The sequence below is a fragment of the Chlorocebus sabaeus genome, chromosome 13 (genome assembly GCF_047675955.1).
Source record: "Chlorocebus sabaeus isolate Y175 chromosome 13, mChlSab1.0.hap1, whole genome shotgun sequence".
Taxonomy (NCBI): Eukaryota; Metazoa; Chordata; class Mammalia; order Primates; family Cercopithecidae; genus Chlorocebus; species Chlorocebus sabaeus.
In genome coordinates, this window is record NC_132916.1 from 86,407,465 (window position 1) to 86,434,089 (window position 26,625).

Here is a 26,625-nt window from a genome sequence, read left to right on the forward strand (position 1 = left end):
ACTAATTTTTGTATTTTTAGTAGAGACGGGTTTTCGCCATGTTGACCAGGCTGGTCTCCAACTCCTGACCTCAGGTGACCTGCCCGCCTCGGCCTCCCAAAACAAAGTGCTGGGATTACAGGCACGAGCCACTGCACCTGGCCGGCCACTTATCTTTTCTCTGTAAATGTCTCTGCTGAGAGAAATTTTGGAATTGGCTTTGATCTTGGAGCATGATTGTAATTAAGCTTTGATATATGCCCATAATTAAATTGTTATGGGCACATGTCCACAATAAATTGTTATTGTTGTTAACCAAGGAAGGAGAGATTGTTATTCCTACTGAACCAGTCCAGTGGGAGAAGAGCCCCAGGGAGCAGAGGAGGTGGTGGTGGCTAAAGGAGAGCCCCAGAAGACAACTGCACCCAGAGATTGATGGACCTGGAGGCTGAATAGCAAAAGGCTTCTAGTACTCAGCTATCAAATAGGAGCGCATTATATACAGCACCTGCTTTGCAGGCCTTGCTGTGGTAGGGCCTATTGCACAAATTAGGGGTTTTTGTAGAGCTGTGACAGGAGAGGGTGTCAAGTGTTAGATATATCTGAAGATTCAACACAATGAATGAATGGAACAGCATTGGAGTTTGGTTTTGTTTGCATATCTCAGCCAATCAGATTATCAGTTTACTATACAGAAAACAACCTCAGGGAATGGTTTAAAAGATACCATCTAATTTTAGATACCCTTCACTTTTTTCCTCCCAATTTCACCAAGAAATTCAGATTTAGATTAACAATAGAAAACAAATCAAATTTAAGAGTTTTATATCTTTATATAACAGAATAAAACTTGCCCAACCTGATTAACCCTTTCTATCCGCCCCACCTTCCCAATCCCTCCCTCCTTTCCTTTGGTAAGGTAAGTCCCTACTCCTTAAGTCTTTTGAACTCAGTCCTCTCTCTCGATCCCACACATTGGACAATGAAGCAGGATGTGAGTCCTTTGAAGTTTAACCTTTCATATTTGTATGCTTTCCCTCAAATTCAGTGTAATTCCTTTTTTTCTTTTTGACAACTTTTACATCTAAACAAACCAAAAAACCCAAAACTCCTGCAATGCCTAAAACAGTGTCTTGCACCTAACACACTACCCAAGAAAAAAAACTGTTATGAATATCCAACTCCAGCCAGAGCCGTGACTCACGCCTGTAATCCCAGCACTTTGGGAGGCCGAGGCGGGCGGATCACTTGAGTCCAGGAGTTCGAGACCAGCCTGGCCAACACGGTGAAACCCTGTCTCTATCAAAAATACAAAAAATTAACCGGGCGTGATGGCACACACCTGCGGTCCCAGCCACGCTGGAGGCTGAGGTGGGAGGATCGCTTGGGCCCGGGAGGTAGAGGCTGCAGTGAGCCAAGATCGCGCCACTGCACCCCAGCCTGGGCGACAGAGCGGTGCCACCGTTTCAAAAACAAAACAAAACAAAACAAAACAAAACAAATTCCTATTCCATTCCCTTATCACTGGCTTTCCCCCTCCTCACTTAACTCCCGCCCCCCGCAACAGCGACTGGATCTAAAAACAAAGCCCTTCCCAGACCCCGCGGGACCGCGCGCGGGCAGCCGGCTGCGGACAGCTTTGCAGCCGGAGCCCGGCGCCCTCTCTGAGCTCTCCAGGGCCCGGGGATCCCAGACTTCGCCTACAGCGGGTAGGGCCGGAGCCGCTTCGCGCCGCGCCGTTCCTCGGTGAAACCCGCCAGCGCCTGCGGACGGACCCCAGAGGGTCCGGCGGAAGGTCGGTTTCCGGGGGCCGGGACGAGAGGACTAGGACGCCGCTCGCTCCTGCAGCTCCCGAAGCCGGCTTCGCGGGGCCGGCGGCGGCTGGGTAGGGACCGACCGCCACGAAGCTACTGCCACGTCAGGGCAACTTCACAAATCCCGGACGAGGGCGGGTGACGCAAGCAGGGCGGCCGCGACGGGGCTGGGCCTGCGGCTACCGGAGGAGGCTGACCTCCAGCCCGGGCGCCGGGTTCAGCGACGCCCCGGCCGGCGCCGGTGCCTGCCAGGCACTCAGGGAGGCGGGGGCGCAGCGGAGGAGGCGGCGCCATCGCGAAGCCAGCGCCTCGCCAGCACTCAACCTTGCTACCCGCCCGCAGTCCGGGCTGGACTGGGCGGCATTTGCCAAGGCTCCTCGGCCAGGCCCCGTCCGCCCGAGCCGCGCTGAGACCTGGGCAGCGGCCGCGTGGAGAGGAGGTGGCAGCTGCCCGGGAGGCCGGAGCCAGGCCAGCGACCCGCCATGGAGACCCGCTACAACCTGAAGAGTCCGGGTGAGCAGGGCTGGGGCCCCTGGGCTAGGAGGGCGGAGTGACCCTGGACCCCGGGGCGGTCGCCGCGGTGCCCTCACGTCTGGCGCCACTCGCGGCTCAGCTCCTGGTTTCGCGCTCTACGCGAGACCGCCGCCTGCCCGGGAAGTGCAGGCCGCAGGGCGGGGTGGCCGGGCGGACGCCCGCTGCCAATCCCCCGGCCGGCCAGCGCCCCGCAGACCCAGCCTCCCCCTTTTCTCGTCTTCGTCCGGTCCCTTAGAGCTGGGTCAGAAACTCATCCCTGAGAACAGGTGTAAAGGTGATGTGGGTGGGCTATAGTCAACAACCTCCTCGCCGTACCTGCATCCTGAACACCGTCGTTAATTCCCTCCCCGTCGCTGTCAGTGGACTTCTATTAGCCGGCTGATTTACTCACATTTGAGGAGTTGGTCGTTTAAACATCCTATTTGCAGCACTTGGGCGAATGCAATTACAGACATAAAGGAAATGTTCTGTAACTAAACCAGTTAACTGTAGAGCTAAAGCAAAACAAAACAAAAACAAAACAACAACAAAAAACACCTAGTTGAGCCCTGTTCTTGAGAGCTAACCTTGATTTTTGCCAGATTGGCTAATATGAAACATATCTGGCTTCAGTCGTAGCGATTCCTTTCCTGCATTTAATGATCCTGCTTTATTTACACAAGCAGTCCCAGCAATACTAGCCTTTACTTTCTGGTGCATTATAAAGATAAGCAACTAGCTTTCTCAGCTTAATGAAACAGGCTTGAAATAAATCATTGGATCCTCTAAATGGTATTTTTTCTATCTGTACCTTGATACATTTTGTCAGGGGGAAGAAACTCCACAGTTCTCTGCATGATAAACTCTAGGGTATTAGTGATTTCACTAACTTTTGCGTTGCTTAACATTTCCTTCCAAAAAAAGCTGTTTCTCAGTAGGAATTAGCAAGAATACAATCCTTATGGAAAGAGCTGACATTGTGAATCTTTGGGTTTTTTGTATGGTTTCAGAATATGCAAAAACCCCAGAAAAGCCTGAGGATATTGATTGAAGGGAGCTTTGTTAGCCTGAGTGCTGTCAGGCTCAGAAATGTCCTTAGGTGACCAAGTGTGTAGAATTGGTCATAATATTTTAGGGGCCACTGACTCCTTAAAAAAATCTGATGAAGACCTGGCACGGTGGCACATGCCTGTAATCCCAGCACTTTGGGAGGCTTGAGCCCAGGAGGTGGAGAGCAGCCTGGCCAACATGGCGAAAGCCCATCTCTACTAAAAACACAAAAATTAGCCGGGCATGGTGGTGGCGCACTTCTGTAGTTCCAGCCACTCGGGAGGCTGAGGCAGGAGGATGGCTTGACCCGTGGAGGCCAAGGTTGCAGTGAGCCGAGATCACACCACTGCACTCCAGTGTGGGCAACAGAGCGAGACTCCATCTAAAAAAACAAAAACAAAAACAAAAAACAAAAAGAACCCCGGGGTGGGGAGGGAGGAAGAAAAGACCAAAGAGAAAGAGGGAAAGAAAAGCTTAATTTTTAAGGTAGATGGTAAAATGATTGAATTCTTTACATTGTGGTAGATTGAACTAGAACTGTTTGGGTAAAAATGTATGATGGCTTCCTGGTCACATGGTTCCTTAGGACAGCAGAGGTGCTCAGTGAAAGGTCCAGAGGATAATGCACATGTGAGTGGCAGTGCAGTTTGGAATGGAGAACTGGTGGAACCCAAGAGACTGCTGTCAGAAAACGTCGCTCGATTTCGATAGGTTAGACTTCATACTATGATGATACGTTTTTAAAATTCTCCAGAATTTTGTACATTTCCAAAGTATGTCAACTATTGTCAGCTGGTTGAGCTTTGGTTGACATGCTTCTAACTGTGTCATAAATTGCTTCCTTTTTTTGGTTTCATTTCCTCAAAGATAGTGTTGCGGTTCTAAAAAAAAAAAATGCTTCTTAAAAATCTATTTTTGTTAATGTGTGAATTATTTGGAGTTCATGGAGAAGTTGAATTGGGTGAGATATGGGACTTACTGAAAATGCTGGGAGGCATTGTGAAAATACTTCCTTCCTTTGCTTCATTCTCAGTCCTGTTTTATTTTTAGAGTAATGCCTGTGTGAAGGGGAGCAACTGAAAACTCCAATTTCCTGTGTATGGCAGGGTGCACACACATGTAAAACACCAACCAACCAGACAAACAAAAAACAGCCACACAATGGGAGGGACATAATCTTTTACTCTTTATCTGATGTGGGATTGTCTTTGATGTATGAGTGGAAAGATTAAGTGAAGACAATACAGATAGTTGGTTAAGGGCCAGTGTAGTAGCATGTGGATATAGTAAATTTGTTCATTTCATAGGTGGGGAAACTTTTTCCTTTATGGTGTTTTTTGGAATGGACTTGTGATTGTGGGTAGAGCTATTGTGTAGGATCACCTCAAAGCCTCTGACTAACCTGTCAGTAGTTGTCTATGGATCAATTTACTTGACCCGTGTTTGGGTCTGCTCTGGCCAAGGAAGTAGGGTCTTATAGTACAAAGTGAGGAGATGTGTATAAAGCACCTCTTTTGGCAGCTTCTTCATCAGGGGGCCATTGACATGTGCAGCAGGTGATGGGAGTATAAGAGACTGGTGCAAAAGTACCCACTGCCTCCACCAGAAGTCTAAGAGTAACCTGTGCATGCCATTGGTGTCAACTGCACCTTCACACTAATCCACTCAAGGTTTCATGTCCAACTCAGACCCTTCTCCTAAGCTATAGATACACAGAACTTATGGTGACTCAACATCTTCATCTTTATTTCCCATAAAGCGAAAAAAATCTTTACAAGTATAAAGACGAAACTCATAGTTTTCTTCTCCTCCCCTAAACTTGCAGTTTACCCTAATATTTCATATCCCATGGATAGACAGCACTCAGGCACCTATGGGAGTCATTTTTTATTTCTTGGTCGGCTTCCTTGCTCCATCCCTGCCCTGAAACATACAACTCAACACACCACACAAACACATATATCTAATCAGTCACTGTTGTCACCAAATCAATTAAAACAAAAAATGATTACCCCTCAAATTGAAAAATTTTCAGTAGCTTTCTGATAGCTGTCGATAAAGTTCAAAGTAAACTGCTTAGCTTGGCCTAATGATTGACCTTGGCCTTCCTCACCAGCCTCATTGTCCACATTCTTATGCTCTTTTGCATTTTCTTTTTTTTTTTTTTTTTTTTGAGACAGGGTCTCCCAGCCTGGAGTGCAGTGGTGCCATCACAGCTCACTACAGCCTCAACCTCCTGGGCTCAAGCGATTCTCCCACCTCTGCCTCCCGAGTAATGGGGACCACAGGTGTGTGCCACCACGCCCAGCTAATTTTTGTATTTTTTGTAGAGAGGAAAGTTTCACCATGTTGCCCAGGCTGGTCTCAAATGCCTGAGCTCAAGTGTTCTCTCCACCTTGGCTCCCCAAAGTGGTGAGATTACAGGTGAGAGCCACTGTACCAGGCCTGCATTTTTACCTATCCATTTTGCCTGAATGACTCTCCAGCTGGAGTAGCTTTTCTCACTTACATGCTTTGGTTCCCGTTGGAACCTCTGCTTAGAATGCCTTCCTTGAAATCCATCTGAAATTCCTATAGTTCTTCAAGCTTTAAGGTTCAGCCTTGTCTAGCTCCCCTAGGCAGACTAAAGTAGTTCCTATATATACTTGTACATAAATACTTGGTCAATATTACCACTTGTGTTGTAATTATCTTCATGTCTTTCTCTACTCAATGTTATGGAAGACAAGAAGCAGGTCTTGGTCATTCTTTTATCTCCAACACTCAGACATTCTTTAAATGTTTGTTGAACTGATACCTTTGCAGGGTCCTCCTGGGCAGAAACATCACTCTGTAGGCATTTACTTAAGTGCGTTCATTATGGGAGCAGGAAGAGGCAGTTAGGGAGCATGCCTTCCTTAATATACCTGTCTCCTGAATTTCATTCATGCTTTGGGAATTGATAATATCAATTGCTTTTCAAGAGAAATCCATATACAGGACGCAGTGGCCTGTAGAAGATCCCTTTATTGTTAGCTGGATACAAACCCCAATGTGAGCCTAGTGAGCTAGCCCTGGTGTGTGAAGAATGCTAATGCCTAGGCCCACAGCACCTAGAGCATAGCTCCAGAGTGCCCATGTGGCCTCTATAAGAAGGAAGAACAAGAGCAGGCATCCAGGGGCCACCCCCTCATTTCCTGGCACATCTTATCTCACCACAGAGAAAGGATTCCATGGAACAACCTTTCCAAGAGGTAGGAGAGGAGCTGGAATAAAAAAGTTTCCTCTCTAGCCATGTAGCAGCAAGAGATGGAGTATCAGGAGGGGCAGACTATGCTGTAGCCCGGTTGCCAGGCAGCATTCTGAACGGCGACTGTTTCCTAACACTGGTATTTCTCCTCAGGAGCCAGGGAGCCATACCATAAGGCCAGCGACATCTGCTGAGGCATGGTTTTGAGTTAGGAAGAATCATTGAGAAGGCCTTATATGCCAGTCCATTTTCAACCTTAATAACTCAGGGCCTGGGCAAGAAGGAGGGGTGAAAAGGAAAGGAGAATTTTGTGGAGAAATTATTGACTCTTAATTGACAGATTAAACATCGAGCCACAATCAGATCAAGTGATTTGTTCAAGGACTTAGAGCTACAAAATGTCAGAGTCAGAATTTCAATGCAGCTCTAAATTGAGTCCCTGTTCCTTTTCACTGAAGCATTCATAATATATGTTATTTTTGGAAAAAATAGATTATGGAAACAAGAGACTAACCTCACCTCTTGGCTACATGCCCTTAGCTCTTACATGATATGTGCTTGAGTGACTTAGGAACTAATAAAATCAGCTGTTTAGTTGTTGAACCAATGATCGTTAATGATTGTTCCTTTACAGGATTGGTACAGATACATTCTTATAACAATTCTGACCCTTTCTACATCTCTCATAATACCCAGGTACAAGTTTTGAGTGTTTATCTTCTTCTTTTCTGTTTAGGTGAGCTGAGTAGGGGAGAGGCAGAGAAAATGTGATAAGGGTATAGAATGACATAAAATCTGACTTCAGCTTAATCATTATTGAGTTCAGCCAGTTGACAAGGAATGAAGGAAAAACAATCTTTTTGGCTTCTCCAAACTAATTAACTTCATAACAGCTTCCGTAATTGTATTTCTATCTAATAATATTAACTTAAAGGAATGATAGGTTTATGTGGCTTGAAAGCAGGGTTTTCCATCCTTGTTCCATGGATCCCTTCAGGAGTGAAATGGAAGGATGGGGAGGAAATAGCCTGCAGGTCCTTCCACTGGCCTCTGCAACCAAAGCGGCCCTGGGCTTTTTGTTTCACCTGTGGGGTTCTCATTAAGCTTTCTTTGAATGAAGGATTTTGTTTTATTAAGTTGAAAAATCATTGCCTTTACTTGGATTCTTAGAGCTATGTTGAGAGAAGATAGTAAAATATAATTCAACTAACATTTGAGTGCTTACCATGTGCTAAGCCCTGAGGAGACTGTACTGCTACACTGTCATTACTATTGCTTAGCAGGAAAAACGGATATTAAAAAAGTAATTACAAGTGAGATGAACTTCATAAGAGGAAAAATACAGTGTTATGATGGCATAGAGCAAGGAGACTCAACCTGGTCTCTAGGGCAGTGGTTTCTAAATCTAATCAGAGTAATTCAGAGAGCATTCCTAGTCTCCACCCCTCCCTAGGACGCCTCAGGGATTTTGAGCTGCCCAGATTGGAATCTCCAAGCACTGTTGGTGGGGTGGGGGTGGTGGCGACAAGGGAAGGTGTCATAGAGACGTTCCTGATAAGTTCCTTAAAGGTCTAGGGTAGCCAGACTAGATGGTGAGGTGGAGGATGGGGCCGGAGCAGCCTGGGCCCTGAGGAAAGCTCTATAGAAAGGCCAAGAGTGGAGGGGAGGTAAAGTGTGTTCAAGGAATTGACCAAAGCCCAGTCTCTAGACTTGGAGGGAGAGGGTGTCTCAGTATGTCCATGTTTCAAATATAGCATTTATCATGCTGTTTTGTTTTGACTGCACCTCCCAGTCGTAAGTCTGTAGTGACCAAAGCCATATTTTGTTGACGCATGAAGCTGACCATCCAGTACCTAGTAGGAACTCAATAAATAGTTGATGATCCAGTGAACAAAGTCTCTGCATATAGGGACTTAGTTCAGAGTAAGAAATGGAAAAGAATATTAATAATTATGAGGTAGGATAGTAACTTAACCTTTTTTTGGCCAGGCATGGTGATTCACACCTGTAATCTCAGCACTTTGGAAGGCTGAGGTAGGAGGATTGCTTGAGACCAGCCTGGGCAAGACAGTGGGACCCTGGCTGTAGCCAGGCATGGTGGTGCATGCCTGTGGCCTCAGCTACTGGGGAGAGCAAGGTGGGAGGACCGCATGAGCTTGGGAGGTTGAGGCTTCAGTAAGTGAGCTGTGTTCGTCTCACTGCCCTCCAGCCTGGAGGGTTTTGCTTTTTTTTTTTTTTTTTTGAGACAGAATTTCGCTCTTGTTGCTCAGGCTGGAATCTAGTGGCACAAGCTCGGCTCACTACAACCTCCACCTCCCGGGTTCAAGCGATTCTCCTGCCTCAGCCTCCCTAGTGGCTGGGATTACAGGCATGCACCATCACGCCCGGCTAATTTTGTATTTTTAGTAGAGATGGGGTTTCACCATGTTGGTCAGGCTGGTTTCAAACTCCTGCCCTCAGGTGATCCACCTGCCTTGGCCTCCCAAAGTGCTGGGATTACAGGCGTGAGCCACTGCGCCCAGCCTTATTTATTTATTTATTTATTTATTTATTTTTTAGATAGAGTCTGTCTCTGAAGCCCAGGCTGGAGTGCAGTGGCACGATCTCGGCTCACTGCAACCTCCGCCTCCTGGGTTCAAGCGATTCTCCTGCCTCAGTCTCCCGAGTAGCTGGGATTACAGGCGCCTGCCACCATGCCTGGCTAATTTTTGTATTTTTAGTGTAGACAGGGTTTCACCATGTTGGCCAGGCTGATCTTGAACTCTTGACCTCAGGTGATCCACTTGCCTTGGCCTCCCAAAGTGCTAGGATTACAGGTGTGAGCCACTGCGCCTGGCCTCAAATGAAATTTTATGCAAAAGTCCTGATACATACCAAACCGTTGTGGTTGTATATACGTGTAGGGGTTGCTTCTCGGTTAATCTCTCTCCCCATACCATTCCAACCTGTGCCTCTACACATTTTACTTTTATTATTACCTCTTCCTATTCAGATCTACCTGGGTAGTTTCTACTGTTTTTTTTTTTTTTTTTTCACATGTCAGTACCTGACTCCTTTTCTTTTCCATCTGCTCTAAAGTTAGATGCCCAGCCTGTCCTCCCAGCATCTGGTGCACACCTCTCTTTTGAACTGCAACAGTGGTTGCAAACACAGTTTTGAGAAGCCTTTTCCCTGGCTCAGCCATCCCACTGCAGTATCCTGACATGTTTTAGCACCAGAAGCTTGAGATGAGAGGGGTTGGGATCCAGAGCGCATATCAAAGGATTGAATTTTGAGAGCCAATAGAGGACAAAGGGTGCAGATACAGATAGGATTGTGGATTGTGATAGGCATCTGAGCAGCTCCTGCTAGCAGTCATTCATCAGGGAGATAAAAAGCTGGCTGCCATTAACTGAAACAGAGGAGAAATTAGACTAGGTGGAAAATAATCTTGGAGTGCTAGGTGGAAAGAGTAGGCTGAAGGCTTACTAGAGAAATGTGGGGACAGTAGGTGGCATTGTATCCCAGTAGAGGTTGTTGGTAATGACTCATAATGGCATTACTGCACCAGCCTCTCTGACTTTTTTTCCTCCTTTCAGTGATGCTCAGCTGTTTGGGTGTAGACACCAAATAAGATAGTTGGGTTGGGTCAGGCATGGTTGGATTTTATTAAGGGAGCATGAAAGAGGGACTCCTAAGAGCCAAGGGTGTGAATAAAGAGGAAAATGAATATAAGTATAGGAGGGGTGAAGAAAGTTGTGGGGTCAGTGGACTGGAGGTTTTAGTGAAGCTGAAGAATCATTTCAAGAAGGAATTTCATCAGGGCTATGGAGAGTCAGTGAATTCAGGGGCGAGTCCGTTAATTTAATGCAAGATAGTGGATGGAAAGTCCCAAGAGGTGGAGGATATAGGGGTGTTTCCTGTTCACCGAGCATGAGATCCAGATGATACATTTTTTGTTAATAAAGATATTGTAATAGGGTAGAGTCAAACTGCCTGTGTTGGAATCCCATCTCTGTCATTACTGTGTGACCTTGAACAAATTATATAATCTCTCCGTGTCTCGGCTTCTTCATCTGGAAAATAGGGATAAAAATAATACCTATCTAGTAATGTTGTATTAAGGGTTAAATGAGTTATTAATGTCTGTAAAAGCACTTCAATAAATACCACCGTATAGGAAGTATGTATAAGTACTTATTAAATAAAAATAGTGTCTTCACTATATATTTAATATGTAACTCTTTAAAGTGTTAATGCCTAGCAACTATTTCCTTCCTCTCCCCCTCTATTTATTCCCATCATCTTATAATTAAACCTTTGCCATATGCTCATTTGCACTAGTTCTCTACACATTTTTCATTAGGCTTGTAAGTCTGTGTTAATCATTCAGAAAAGTATATTTTAAATATCTCTATTTTATGAATTTTATTTTAGCTGTTAAGCGTTTAATGAAAGAAGCGGCAGAATTGAAAGATCCAACAGATCATTACCATGCGCAACCTTTAGAGGTTAGTTTCTATCTCCATGTTCTTCATATGGATTTTAGTATTTAAAACAAATTCTTTAAAATTGCTCTTCATTGCTTTGAGTCATTACAGATGTGTGTGATGTAGTTTGACATTTTATTCACTGTATTTCCTGAATATTTCATTAGCCATTCCAAATCACTTTAGAAGAAACAGATTTTGTGGTCTTTGTAAAATGGGTCTCAGATGCTAAGTTGAGGTTAGATCTTTTTTTCTTTTTTTTGGATGTGGAGTCTCGCTCTGTTGCCCAGACTGGAGTGCAGTGACGTGACCTCGGTCCACTGCAACCTCCGCCTCCTGGCTTCAAGCAATTCTCCTGCCTCAGCCTCCTGAGTAGCTGGGATTACAGCTGCATGCCACTACGCCCGGGTAATTTTTGTGTTTTTAGTAGAGACGGGGTTTCACCATGTTGGTCAGGCTGGTCTGGAACTCCTGACCTCGTGATCTGCCCACCTTGGCTTCCCAGAGTGCTGGGATTACAGGTGTGAGCCACTGCACCCAGCCGAGGTTAGATCTTGAGTCTGAGGGAGGGAAGGTGGAAAGAACCCCAGATACTTTACAGTTTGGAAGCCTCTTGATGGGTCTCCGTAGCTACTCAAGGCTTTTTGTACAAGCATCTCTACCTCTCTTAGTCTTCTCATTGTAAAAGGAGGGCATTTAAATATACTCAGGCAGGTTTTCATGGTAACAGTGGGAATAAAAATATAGATTAAGTGCAAGTATTTTGTATACTGAAAAGTACATATTAACTGTAAGATGACATTAAATATATTAATATTACCATTTTATAAATAAGCTCTTAGGTATCTATAAGGGATAATTTTTAAAGATTTGTTAAAATAACCCAAACATAGTAATTTTTTGATTATATAATTATAATAATTTGCTATTCTTTTAAGGATTAATTTCTAATTTAAACCTGTAAGTTATGAATATATAACACTCAGAAATTTTTAATGTGTTTATTATAAAAGATTTTAGCTCAATGGAACATGAAAGCTAGATTAAGTAGCTTTCACTTATAAATTTAATTTATCACTTACATTCTCAAGACATCTCATACATTAGAAACTATACTAGCAATAATATAAAGCATTTAGTTTTTCTTGCTTGGTAATATTTCTGATATTCAGATAAAATGATCGAACTTTTTAATATTATTAATTCCTTGTGGATTATTGTTTTTGTTCAGGATAACCTTTTTGAATGGCACTTCACGGTTAGAGGGCCTCCAGACTCCGATTTTGATGGAGGAGTTTATCATGGGCGGATAGTATTGCCACCAGAGTATCCCATGAAACCACCAAGCATTATTCTCCTAACGGTAAGAATTTTGGATTTTTAGAATGCTCATGACTTAACTCTTCCTGGTAGCTGCAAATATAGTAAGCAAATCATTTTCATTAAGAAATAATAGAACAGTATAATTTTGCTTTTGGGGTCCAGGCCCTGGGACTACAATTTTTTTTCTCCAAAATAATTCCTAGGAAACTGATGCATCTGAGAAGTAAAAATGATACAACTGAATGCATAAATGTCACATCATGGTTGTTAGGATTCAATGAATTAATATATGCAAAGCGCTGGGCATACACATCTGGTACTTCATAAGTACTCACTAAAGGTTAGCTAATGTTATTGTACCTTGTAATCACATTGTCTCTTTCAACTTCCCACCTTTCTTACACTCTCTTCCTCAGTTTTCTCATCTTTACAAAGAGAATAATGATACCTACCTTACTGAGTTTATGTGGGATGAAAAGTATCAATATCTTATTGTATAGCTCTTAGAATAGAGTCTGACACAGAGTATTCAATAAGTGTTAGCATTATTATTACTATTTATATCTCAGAATTTCTCTCTTTCTCTCCAACTTTACATGTCTTTTCTTCATGTGAAGGAAAACTTTTTATTTTTTAGAGACACAGTCTTGCTCTGTTGCCCAGGCTGGAGCGCAGTGGCCCAATCATAGCTCACTGTAGCCTCAAACTCCTGGGCTCAAGCAATCCTCCCACCTCAGCCTCCTGAGTAGCTGGGACTATAGGCACATGCCACTGTGCCCAGCTAATTAAGAAGCTTTTTGGTAGAGACATGGTCTCATTGGTCTTGAACTACCGGCCTCAGGCAATCCTCCCGTCTCAGCCTCCCAAAGTGCAAGGATGACAGGAGTCACCATCATACCCGGCCAAGGAAAACTATTGATCTAATTCCTCTTTAATTGTTAAGCTTTTCTTCTCTCATTTCCTTTAATTTTAACTATGTTTAATTATCCCCTAACCTTGAAAGAAGCAAAAACAAACACAAAACCTTTCTCTGTATCTGTTACCACTTTAAGCTGTGCCTATTTTTCTCTTTGGTAACCTCCAAGGCATCCTTTCTCTAGTGTAGCCTGCTGCAGTCCACGTTCCACACATAGTGCCCTCTTGAAACATGAAACTACACCAATCTCAGAGATCAGTTTGAGAAATCTCACTGCTTCTTCTCAGTCTTCATCCTGTTCTATCTAAGTTAAACATCTGACCCACATGGAGTAGCAAATGGTAAAACAACAGGTATTCATCAATAAATACCAAATTAATGCTGCTTTTACCTCTATTTTGTATAACAGAGAGAGCATTTGTTTAAGAGCCAGTAGGCCTAGATTCTGACTGGTGCTCTTTCCGTTACACTATGGGTGGGTTACATAATGTCTTTAAAATTCAGTTTTCTCATCAGTCAAAAGGAATTTTGTGTTTGGTAATTGTAATCACACCATAAAGTACCTGACATACAGAAGCTGCTTAACAAGTATTAGCTGATACTCCTCTCTTCTTTTTTTTTTCTTTTCTTTTCTTGGGGACAGGGTCTCACACTGTCACCCAGGCTGGCATGCAGCAATGCAGTCATGGTTCACTGTGGCCTTGAACTCCTGGGCTCAAGGAGTCTTCCTGTCTTAGCCTCCCAAGTAGGTAGGACTAGAGGCACACGCCACCACTCCTGGCTAATTTTCTTTCTTTTTCTTTTTTCTTTTTTTGTAGACAGTGTCTCACTAGGTTGCTCAAGCTGGTCTTGAACTCCTGGCCTGAAGTGATCCTCCCGCCTCAGCCTCCCAGAGTGCTGGGATTACAAGCGTGAGCCACTTCGCTGGCCAGTAAAACTTTATGTGTTAATTATTTAGATTTCAGTTGTGCAACTCAGTTTCAAAAGGTGCTGTAAAACACCTTCTAAAAACAGCTTTTATTATTCAGCATCCAGCAAGTATTTTTGGAGTCTATAAGGACAAAAAAAATCTGTGCCCCATTAGAGGTTACATTTTTTAAAAAAATATTTTAAAAATAATCTCTAAAATTATTATATATAAATAGTATATTTTTACCTAGAAAGTGTAAACATTAAACACATGTATTTAATTTTCTAAATGTATTGTTTATTCCTCAGGCTAATGGACGATTTGAAGTGGGCAAGAAAATTTGTTTGAGCATCTCAGGACATCATCCTGAAACTTGGCAGCCTTCGTGGAGTAGTAAGTGTTAATTTATAGTGAATATAAATCTCTTATAACTTCAGTCAATTCATAGTTATGAAGTATAATACTCTCTTTTTTTTCTTTTTCCAGAATAAACCCAGTTGCTTTTACAAAGCAATTTAGATTGATATTTACTTTTTTATTTCAGTAAGGACAGCATTATTAGCCATCATTGGGTTTATGCCAACAAAAGGAGAGGGAGCCATAGGTTCTCTAGATTACACTCCTGAGGAAAGAAGAGCACTTGCCAAAAAGTAAGTTTTGCATTTCATTCTTGTTGAGGTCTGAATGGTATTCAGGGTAATGGCTATTAGGAGGTAGGGGCTGCCTCTTACTACGTGACTTACTTTCTGAGTGACTGTAGCTACAGGATCTTATCTCAGTTTTGCTCTTTTAGAAATTCAGTTGTAATAATTTCCTTGGAGTGACCAGAATCTAAGTAATTTATTTAATGCTATCTAGTCTTAAAAAGTAGTTGATACTATTTCACTATTTTTTTTAATACAGTGGGAGATATATTCTCCTGGAAAACAATACCAGTCATTTGTTTCCACTTATATGGAATTACAGATGGAAAAGAACCAGAGCAATTATTTGTAGCTTTCCACAAGATTACAAACCCCTTGAGGGCCGGGAGGGAATCCACTTTATCCATCTTTGCATCTAGCTCATAGCAAGTGCTTAATAAGTGATCTGGAATAAAGCAACAGAGATTTTCTTTATCAAATTGTGATTGCCCAGTGGCAATCACAGAGAAGTGATGCCTTCTCTGTTTTTTTCAGGTGCAGATGCATTTTTGTCTTTATAACCAAGATCAGTCCTTCCGTTCAGAGTAGCCCCTCTTTGAGTAGCGCTGATACCTAATTTTTGATGTTGATAATTTTTCTTCTCTGGAGTCTGCTGCCTACCACCCTTCAGACATATTATGCTAATTAAATTATAGCATATTTTACCCTAGCACACCCCAGAGTAGGCCCTCTGCAGGTATTTGCTAAATCAAATAGTTAGATTTTAGCATGTGGAAGATTTGGTAGACTTCTTGGTCTTATAAGCAACTTTTCTTTTTAAATCTTATTTCCAAATTCTGGGCATGTACTTTATTTGTACAACTCTTGATAGATTACACTATGTACTTTGAATACATAGTATTTGTTTTCATTCAATTTAGATGCTTTTATCCATTTGATTTCATGTGCAAGGTAAAAAAACAAAACAAAACAAAACTGGAGTTCTTGTTCTTCTAGGCTTCTCACTATATATTCTAGATTCTCAGTCTATAATAGAAACCTTTTAAAAAATTGTTTTGGGCTGGGTATGGTGGCTGACACTTGTAATCCCAGCACTTTGGGAGGCCAAGACAGGTGGATTGCTTGAGTTCAGGAGTTTGAGACCAGCCTGGGTAACATGGTGAAACCCCATCTCTACAAAAAAAATACAAAAATTAGCTGGGCGTGGTGGCGCGTGCCTGTAGTCTCAGCTACTTGGAAGACTGAGGTGGAAGGATTGCTTGACCTGGGGAGGTTGAGACTGCAGTGAGCCATGATTGTGCCACTGCACTCAAGCCTGGGGGACAGAGTTGAGACCTTGTCTCAAAAAAACAAAGAGATTTTGTATTCAACCAAGGTAGTGTGCTACCACTGTAGATAAACTAATACATTCAAAATAAACACTCTCCTTAAGTTTCATCTGACTCAGTTAAAAGTGAATATATTTTGAAGCAAATAATTTGTATATAACCAATTCTCAAAGGCGTGTGCACAACAGTGCCACTTCTGGTAAAACAAGAAATACTCATCAATAAATACTAAATTAGGCTGGGCACAGTGGCTCATGCTTGTAATCCTAGCACTTTGGGAAGCCGAGGCAGGAGGATCACTTGAGCCTAGAAGTTCCAGACCAGTCTGTACAACATAGGGAGACACTGTCTCTACAAAAAAAAAAAAAAAATTAGCTGGGCGTGGTGGCACACACCTGTGGTCCTAGCTACTTGGGAGGCTGAAGAGGCTGAGGTGGGAGGATCATTGGAGTCTGGGAGGTTGAGGCTGCAGCAAGCCATGATTGCACCACTGCACTCCAGCCTGGGTGATAGAACGAGGAGACCCTGTCTCAAACAAACAAACAAACAAACAGAAAAACTAAATTATTGCTACTTTTACATATATTTTGTTTATATGATATTTCATAATTTTAAATAGCATGTTCTTTAAGACCTAAGGTTTTTGAATTAATAGAACTAGAAGTACTATGAAAAACAATTTTTTAAAAAGAAGTTCAACAATGTAACAATATATATTTTGATGCATGTTTACTTTCTTTTTTTTTTTTTTTTTTTTTTTTTTTGAGACGGAGTCTGGCTCTGTCACCCAGGCTGGGGTGCAGTGGCCAGATCTCAGCTCACTGCAAGCTCCGCCTCCTGGGTTTACGCCATTCTCCTGCCTCAGCCTCCCGAGTAGCTGGGACTACAGGCGCCCGCCACCTCGCCCGGCTAGTTTTTTGTATTTTTTAGTAGAGATGGGGTTTCACCGTGTTAGCCAGGATGGTCTCGATCTCCTGACCTCGTGATCCGCCCATCTCGGCCTCCCAAAGTGCTGGGATTACAGGCTTGAGCCACCGCGCCCGGCCCAATGCATGTTTACTTTCAGTAATTCATATCCACATAATGACTCTTGTAAACTTCAAGGAAGTTTTGACTATATCTGGAATACAAAGGGAAAAATGGAAAGACACATTTATTTTAGAAAATACTCCCTCAAGCCTGTAATCCCAGCACTTTGGGAGGCCGAGACGGGCGGATCACGAGGTCAGGAGATCGAGACCATCCTGGCTAACACGGTGAAACCCCGTCTCCACTAAAAAATACAAAAAACTAGCCGGGCGCGGTGGCGGGCACCTGTAGTTCCAGCTACTCGGGAGGCTGAGGCAGGAGAATGGCTTGAACCCGGGAGGCGGAGCTTGCAGTGAGCTGAGATCCGGCCGCTGCACTCCAGCCCGGGCGACAGAGCGAGACTCCGTCTCAACAACAACAACAACAACAACAACAACAACAACAACAACAACAAAAAAGAGTCTAGTTAACAGACATATCCTGAGTCTCTACTTAATATATAATCAGTAATAAATTAAGTCTTTGGATTTTCTGCAAGTTCTCCCAAGTCTTTCAAGTTATACTCTATTTGTGAGGGTTTTTTTTTTCCTAGAAATATCTGTAAATTCTGTGTTTAATTGGTTTCTTTACTGCTTTATATATATTTCTGCTAACAGATAATTTGATCTTGTTAAAGGACTTTTTTCACAGCCTTAAAATAGTTTTGTTATATGTGATCTCAAGGACTGTATGATAGACAATTTTCTCATTGTATAGATATAAAACTTATTTTTCTTTAGATAGTTTATTGGAAAAAATAGGATCTGAGCCCTGGATTTTTTTAAAGCCAGCCTAAGATTTACTTGTCTCAGGACTATAATTATTACATTAATTGTCTAATTCATAGCATGTGAATAAATGTGATGTGGAATTTTCCAGTGTTCTTTTCTTTTAAGTTTAATGATTCAGCATTTGAGTGTCTCAGTAAGAGGGAATTGAACATTTAACTATTTGATTTATTTTCATTTAAAAAATTGTTTTCTACCAGATCACAAGATTTCTGTTGTGAAGGATGTGGCTCTGCCATGAAGGATGTCCTGTTGCCTTTAAAATCTGGAAGCGATTTGAGCCAAGCTGACCAAGAAGCCAAAGAACTGGCTAGGCAAATCAGTTTTAAGGTACTATAAATTCTTAAATAAATTCTAATCTTGTAGCCCTTTTGTTTACTGCTGGATTCTGCATAGAAAGGAAAGCAATGCAGTTCTATTACAATATAACATTTGCAAATGTTTTTCTTTTTTCATATTTTTTAATTTTTAATTTCTGTGGTTACATAGTAGGTGTATATATGTATAGGGTACATGAAACGTTTTAATACTGGCATGGAAGTTTTTTCTTATTACAGAATTCCTAACTACATTCATGAAAGCTTTATAGCATAGTGAGTGAGTAAAACTTGAACTCTGGTATGCCAGGGTTCAAATCCCAGCTCTGTTGCTTAGTAGTAGTATGATGTCATACGTATTAATTAACCACTCAGTTTGTGCCTTTTTCTTATCTATAAATAATAATGGTGCCTATATCATAGGATTGTTGTGAGGATTGAATTAATATATGTAATACATGGGTTGCATTCAGAACTGTCCCTGGTGCTTACTAAATTCTAGTTATTATTACAGAAAATATAGATAATAAGAAGAAAATGATGGCTGGGCATGTTGGCTCACCCCTGTAATCCCAGCACTTTGGAAGGCCGAGGTGGGCGGATCACCTGAGGTCAGGAGTTCGAGACCAGCCTCAACATGGAGAAACCCCGTCTCTACTAAAAATACAAAATTAGCTGGACGTCATGGTGCATGCCTGTAATCCCAGCTACTTGGGAGGCTGAGGCAGGAGAATTGCTTGAACTTGGAAGGCGGAGGTTGCAGTGAGCCGAGATCACGCCATTGCACTCCAGCCTGGGCAACAAGAGTGAAACTCCGTCTCAAAAAAAAGAAAAAGAAAGAAAAAGAAAATGACGTTCATAATCCCACCCTCAAGAAATAGCTACTGTTAATTTGGCATCCCTCCTATATATCCCTTTTTTCTGTATATGTTTTACCCAACCATAGGATTATATAGTATTTTAATACTTTGAGTATTAAATATTTAATTATTGAAAATATTGGCTGGGTGCGGTGGCTCACGCCTATAATCCCAGCACTTTGGGAGGCCGAGGCAGGCAGATCATGGGGTCAGGAGATTGAGACCATCCAGGCTAACACAGTGAAACCCCGTCTCTACTAAAAATACAAAAAATTAGCTGGGTGTGGTGGTGCACGACTGTAATCCCAGCTACTTGGGAGGCTAAGGCAGGAGAATCGCTTGAACCCAGGAGGCAGAGGTTGCAGTGAGCCGAGATGGTGCCACTGCACTCCAGCCTGGTGACAGAGTGAGACTCTGTCTCAAAAAAATATAAATACATACATACATACATATATAAAGTATTAAGTATTTAATCCTCCTGGAATTTAATTAGCTTCACAGAAATGTCAACCTGCATTAAGCAGCATGCTAGCATGCTCTCTCCTCCTCCCTGTCCACTTCTCTATGGACTGTCCGTCTTTCCAGGTCCAGTTCCCTTCTCTTTTATTGTAGTGCCTGGAGGAGGAGTAGCTCAGAACATGTTTACTTTCTTCCTTCTGAGGATTCCTATTACACTTAAAATTGCTTCTGAAAAATCTCAGGACCAAATGTGTTTTGTACATGAGAATTTTTTAGACTTAAGAAAAGATCTTACTATACCATATGTTAACTAACCTGCCGTGCGATCTGGGGCAGCACCTCATAATCAAATCCATTAGGATTTCCTCAGCAAATCTGAGAATATTACATTAATGTGGGATTAATGTTTACACTAATGTGGGATAAAGACTATTCATAGCTTCACATCAGCTCATATCAGGCTTTGCCTAAAAATTACCAAGAAAACCTTGAGTTTTGAGTGCTTTTTAGCATTGTGGACTGTGAACCATGGGTGTTAGTTTTGTCCCTTATCAAGTAATGGCTTCTTGAGAACAGGTGTTGTTCATGCTTCTTCCTATGATACCTAGTACAGTGTTGGACACAAGAGTGCTCAGTGCTTAACTGCCTGATAATAGATGTTAAACTAGCAATTAAATCCAACAGAGGGGATTTAGCAGGTTGTAGATTGTGTATGTTTCCTGTTGTAACATTGCTCTTGGGCCTATCTTGTTTATAGGCAGAAGTCAATTCATCTGGAAAGACTATTTCTGAGTCAGACTTAAACCACTCTTTTTCACTAACTGATTTACAAGATGATATACCTACAACATTCCAGGGTGCTACGGCCAGTACATCGGTATGGCTCTTATCTTTCAATATATACGTATGTCTCTATCATTATCATTGTTTGCAATAGGAGAAGATACTAGATCAAATATCTGAAAATTTTGGTTCTCTTAACAACTGGATTCTAACTCATCAGTCCCTCTAATGAATTATATTATGTTGAGCAAGTTGTTCATGCTTTCTGGCCTCAGTTTTCTTTTTTTGTTAAATGGGGCTGGATTAAATAATTTTTGTCTTGTCCCTTCAGAATTCTATGATTGCCTGAAAAGTTAATTTTAATATAGTGTTAGACTGAATAAAACAAAATATCCATATGTTAGCCACTTTCTGAATGGACACTATTTTTGGCAGGATTGTTCAGCTGCATTAAGATACTGACTTAATAAAGTCCTAGAGCCAAAAATTTGCTTTAGACTTGCTCTGTCCAACACAGTAGCCACCAGCCACATGCAGCTGTCTACGTTTAAATTTAAATGACTCAAAATCAAGTAAAATTTAAAATTCAGTTCCTTAGTCACACTAACCACATTTCAAGTGCTCCGTAGCCACATGTGGCTAATGAGTACCACACTGGACAGTGTAGACATAAACATTATTATCATCACAAAATTCTGTTGGACAGTGCTACCTCGTATATAGTAAGTGTCCAGTAAATAATTGTTGAATAAAAGAATGAATGCTATGGGTGTTGTTAGTTGTGCCTGTTGGCCTAGGTGATCAGAGAGTGATTTAAAAAATATGACCGGATTGGTGCCAAAGAATTAGGATTACGGGAAAAAATAATTTTCCTTCCTGTATTTAAAAGATGAACTGTCTTTTGAAGTCTTTTTTGGTAACAGATTGTTTGGTTAAGTAGTCACATCTTTTTTGTTGTTGTTTCTCCAGTTTATTGAAGACTTTAAAGGGTGAGGGAAAATTGAAATAGAAGTTGGGCAAATATAGATTTGCCCTTTACCCAGCAGATAACTTACATAAAGTGGGACTGAATAGACTTGAGTGAGTCTCTTCTGTTCAGAGAATAAGCTGGGCAGAGAAAAGTTGGTTGAAGAAGAACAGGGTAGTAGTCTAGGGGGACTGAAGATGGAGCTCTGAGAAAAAAGTGTGTCGGGATGAGTTTAAATCGTTTTTATGTGATCCCAGTGTAATTTTATGAATCGCAGGGGAAAATAATGAATTAATTTTAAAGTCAATATGTTTTAGTTCAAAATATTTAAAAAGCTTTCTAATTACTTTTTATTTCATAGTTTTTGTATTTTTTTTTTTTTTAATAGAAGCATTCTATTACAAAAAGGAAGGTGGTAATCTTCTTTCACCTTTTAGGACAGCCTCCTAATGTTTGTGATGTATTTAAATCTTTTGTGTATTTTCAATCTATGTTATGTTCCCTTGTTACATATTCCAGTTATACTTATTCCAGTTGTAATTTACTTTGTAATTATTTATTGTCTGTCTCTCTTCCCAGAATATAAGTTCTGTGAAGATCAGGGGTCTCTTTCAACTTCTCCACTGTATCCCCAGTGCCTGGCTTAGTGCCTTCTATATAGTAGATTGTCAGTGTTTATTTGTTGACTGAATGAATGAATCTTAGGATTGGTACTTTTAAAAAATGCTAGGAATACAATTAAGTAAATCAAGAAGTTTAAGTAAATTAGAGTGTACAAATAATGATGTTATTATAGTAGTATTTCTCATTTTGATTTAATACATAAAACTTAGAATTCTTGTTCATAGACATAGGTCATTAATTGAGACCATTTTTGGTTAAAATACCAACAAGCAATAAATTGTCTACAATTGCAAGTTAAGTTTTTAATTATATTTACATATAAACTCTCTCAGAGTATGAGTATATAATTTGACTACTATGAAAGTAACTGAAACCTGGTTTGGCTAAGGGTGGTTATTTTACATTAAGTGTAATATAAATTAATTGAGATGTTATACATCAAATCCCAGATAAGCTATGATTTTTTTTGTTGTTGTTATTAGCCTTGAGGAGAGGCAAGAGATTGCCAAAACTCTAAATACAGCAGATAATATCAGGCCATCTGTTGCTTTTTGATGCAGATATTTTAGCATCAAAAAGCAATGGGAAATGTAGAAATGGGAAAAACACTGATGGCAGTTTTGTTTTTGCAGTCTGTCAGGTTTTTTCCTTTTCCCAGGGCAGGGATCAAGGTTCTGAATAAGCCATTTCTTTTTATATTAAAAAGCAAAACTCCCTCACACATGCTGGTTATTCTAGGTTATTATAGAAAAATTTATATGTATAAATATATATGTATCACTAGGGACAACTAAGAATGTGATTTTTTTTTTTTTTTTAAGAGAGAGTCTCGCTCTGTTGCTCAGGCTGGAGTGCAGGCATGTGATCATAGTTCACTGAAGCCTCAGCCTCCTGAGCTCAAGTGATCCTCTTCCCTCAGCCTCCCAAGTAACTAGGACCACAGGTGGGCATGACCACATCTGGCTAAGTTTTAAAATTTTTCTGTAGAGATAGTGTCTCACTATGTTGGCCAGACTGGTCTCAAATGCCTGGGCTCAAGCAGTCCTCCTGCCTCAACTTCCTAAAGTGCTGTATGATTGTTTTAAATAGGAAACAATTTAGAATTTTATAATATCAAGGCACTTGATTTTTAGTCAGTGATATACCATCCAAAAGGCATCTGAGGCTGGACACATTGGTTCACGCCTATAATCCCAGCACTTTGGGAGGCCAAGGCAGGAGGATCGCTTGATCCCAGGAGTTCAAGACCAGCCTGGGCAATGTAACAAGATCCCATCTCTTAAAAAAAAAAAAAGATTAAAAAAATAGAGACAAAAGGCATCTGACATTTTTAATTAAATTAAAACATTATATGTATATAAATATTTTCATTAAGTGTATGTGTTAAAATATCATCTACAGTCAATGTTTTAAGGGATTGTTTTTCTAAATATATTAATAAAACTATTAAAAGGTCAAAAAGCTGTCCTAAGTTATGACTTTTTTTTGAACCTAAATGTAGATGCCCCGCAAGGGATATATTATTAGTAACAATCATTCTTGGTAGTGTTGCCCTTAGTCATATGTTGTCCTCTGAGATTCTGTGTATTCTTGGATAGATAACAAGTATATTTACAAACTTATTTGCCAGTTTCAAACAAAGTTTCTTAAAATTTCCTAGTATGGAGTCCAGAATTCCTCGGCAGCATCCTTTCATCAACCTACCCAACCTGTAGTTAAGAATACCTCCATGAGCCCTCGACAGCGCCGGGCCCAGCAGCAGAGTCAGAGAAGGTCTTCTACTTCACCAGATGGAATCCAGGGCCGCCAGCCAAGAGACACCCACACTGATCATGGCGGATCAGCTGTACTGATTGTCATACTGACTTTGGCATTGGCAGCTCTTATATTCCGACGAATATATCTGGCCAATGAATACATATTTGACTTTGAGTTATAATATTGTTTTGTGACTTAAGAGCTGTGACTCAACTGCTTCATTAAACATTCTTCATTGGGTATAATCTAAGAATTGTTTACAAAAAAGTTATTTTGTATTTACCCTTCATTCCTTTTTTGATCCTTATAAGTTTAGTATAAATATATCTAGACATTCATACTATGTCTAGCAGTTATGTCCTGCTTAAAGGGACCGGAAGTCAAAGTTCCTTGTCTTGCTATCTGATCTGCTTTGCAGGGAAATAACTTGTTTTTTCTCATGCTTCACCTTCTTTTTATGTAAATTTGTAATACTTTCCTATATAGCTCTTTGAAACTTTTGGATAAAAGATGATGTTTTAAGTTCCAGTGAGTATTACTAGTTACTCAATACCACTTATTGAGTACACTGTTTCTACGTATGTAGAATGTATAGGGATAGAAGAGGTAAAAAGGGAAAGCAAAACTCAAGTCGCTTCCTTAAAATGTCATTTATAGGAGATGTTTATAGGGATTGCTCATTCTGTGACTTTATTTGTGTCCTAAACATTCTTCAGTGAAAATCATTTTATTTCAGTCAAAATTTATGAGGAAATGAGATCACATCTTTGTCACTGGATACTACTTGAAGAGGGAGTACTTTGTAACCACTTTGATATGCTGTTATCATCACTGCTCCCTGCCCCCTGCTGCCATACCCACAAGTTTAAAAAGAAATAAAACAGTCTTCCATAGATTTTTGTTTTAAGGAAGAAAGGGCCCAAGCCAGGAGATGCTTGATTTTCTTCCAGAAGTTAAATGGGGGGATCTTAAGATTTGAATGTTTGCTCTGCTTTGAAATGTATGTCTTTGGGGATGTATTATATGCCTAGCTTTATAATCAGTATAAATTTTAATTATTCCAGGAATATGCATAATATTGAAATATTTCGTGTACTATTTTAATAGAAAACCTCAGGGCCCAAGTAACTGATAGAAGTTAGAAAAACCTTTACTTAGAATTGTCCACCTAGTCAGAGCCCAGGAAGGAATTTTCAGTGGAAAAATCAATATATAACTTAGTTCTAGCTAGCTCCACAAGTAGATGATATTATCATCACAATGGCTGGTGAGACCATATAATCACAGAAAAACGTTGCCTTCAGCATGTTCGGTTCGCAGCACTGAGGGCACTCTTGAGGGTGTTGTTAATGAAGACTTAATTTTTAAATACAGGTAGTTCCAAGCTTTCAAATAGGTTATGCTCCAAAAGTGTTATTTGTAAGTTAAGTTTTTTACAAGTCAGACAATATTGGAAATGGTATTTAGGTTCTAGATCAGTCCACGAAAGTTAGCCCATATGTATATCTTGAATAGTATAGGGGAGGGTATTCATAAAGTCCTTATGTGGTTTTAACTAAGTGAAATTATGGACAAGAGAAATAATTTAAAAAATCATTTTAAAGGCAAATTTAATTTTTACTCCTGTTTATGGAACTTTCGTTCTATTAACTGTCAGACACAATTTCTGTTTTCATCTGAGAGACAACTTTCCTTTATTTCTACATCTAAACTAAGAACATATTGTATACTATTATATAATACAGAATTGTCTTAAACTTTAATAAATTTTCGTTTTAAAAGTGTTTACATATTATTTTTTATATCTGTAGCTGAATTTGTTAAAGTCTAAAAAGCTCAAGGACTTTATGAAGATCTCATTATATGAGGAAAATCATAGGTTACCATTTTATAACTTTATTGCTGTAAGAAAATACATTCTCAAGTCTTGATTTGAAACATATTAGAAACCTTGGTTCAGTGCTCAGTGGTCTCCTAGCAAGAAGTCACCGACCCAGCTGGGAAAACCAGGTAGCGTCATAGGAGAAGAAAGAAATCCCCACCACCTCAACCCCTGCTGAGATTGTGTGCTAGGAACAGTCTTCCCTCCATTTCCCCTCAGTCAAACTTGAGCCAGCCTCTGGATCGATGTGATCTTGTTGCACGTTTCCATGGGGTGTACCTATACTTTAAGCCAATCCTGCTGCATTCTCTGCTGAGTTAAATAAAAAGCCAAGAAGATTTTGCATCATGCAGATCCTTTGCTATCTGACTTGCATCTCTTCCCTCACCTGTCAGCTAACCACCTGCTTGTTTGTGTTGGGATATTTTTTAGCACCTGAAGCACCATCTGAAAGGGGCACCATTTTCTTCTTCCCTTTTACCTCACATATACTACCTAAAAACTCTTAAGTTGTCAATCGGACCCCCAGCGTGAGGTTAATGAGCAAAATTGGTCTTTGGGGCCCTTTTTGTCCAAGCCCCACTGAAAAGCCTCTTCATAAAACTATTATCTTTAAAGTCCTACTTTAACTCCTTAATTCCAGCATACAGCTAAAACTGGATGTATATTCTGATAAGTAAAGGCTGAGGACTCCTTTCTTTAATCCTCAGATCTAGATAACTCATGACATTTTCTTTGACCAACATAGCACATGATGAGATATCAAGGTAATTAAACTAGCATGCTTGAAAAAAATACGTAATCTGTTTCACCTGTAACTGTTTAAGCCAATGAACTTTTCAAAATTTATGTAATATGGGACTTTTATGTAGCACTTTATGTTTTCATGCTGCTTCTTGTTTTATTCTACTGAAATAAATGAATTTCAAGATTCTCAACTTTAA

The 26,625-nt window shown here is 40.7% G+C and overlaps 1 protein-coding gene across 1 annotated transcript; it reads left to right on the plus strand.

Moving 5' to 3' along the window:
* The first annotated feature begins 1,977 nt into the window (after positions 1 to 1,977).
* On the plus strand, positions 1,978 to 26,625 carry UBE2J1 (ubiquitin conjugating enzyme E2 J1). Its single transcript, XM_008006597.3, has 8 exons — positions 1,978 to 2,306; positions 11,002 to 11,075; positions 12,286 to 12,417; positions 14,512 to 14,596; positions 14,748 to 14,853; positions 18,232 to 18,361; positions 20,425 to 20,544; positions 23,702 to 26,625. The coding sequence occupies exons 1-8, from the start codon at positions 2,276 to 2,278 to the stop codon at positions 23,978 to 23,980; spliced, it is 957 nt and encodes a 318-aa protein (XP_008004788.1). The 5' UTR covers positions 1,978 to 2,275; the 3' UTR covers positions 23,981 to 26,625.

What these genes read in the sequence shown, in the direction of transcription:
- UBE2J1 (XM_008006597.3), top strand. Translation starts at nt 2,276, where the DNA reads ATGGAGACCCGCTACAACCTGAAGAGTCCGG. An exon ending in AGAAGAGCACTTGCCAAAAA is followed by an intron (nt 14,854 to 18,231) that starts GTAAGTTTTGCA and finishes GTTTTCTACCAG; the next exon opens with ATCACAAGATTTCTGTTGTG. An exon ending in GTGCTACGGCCAGTACATCG is followed by an intron (nt 20,545 to 23,701) that starts GTATGGCTCTTA and finishes AAAATTTCCTAG; the next exon opens with TATGGAGTCCAGAATTCCTC.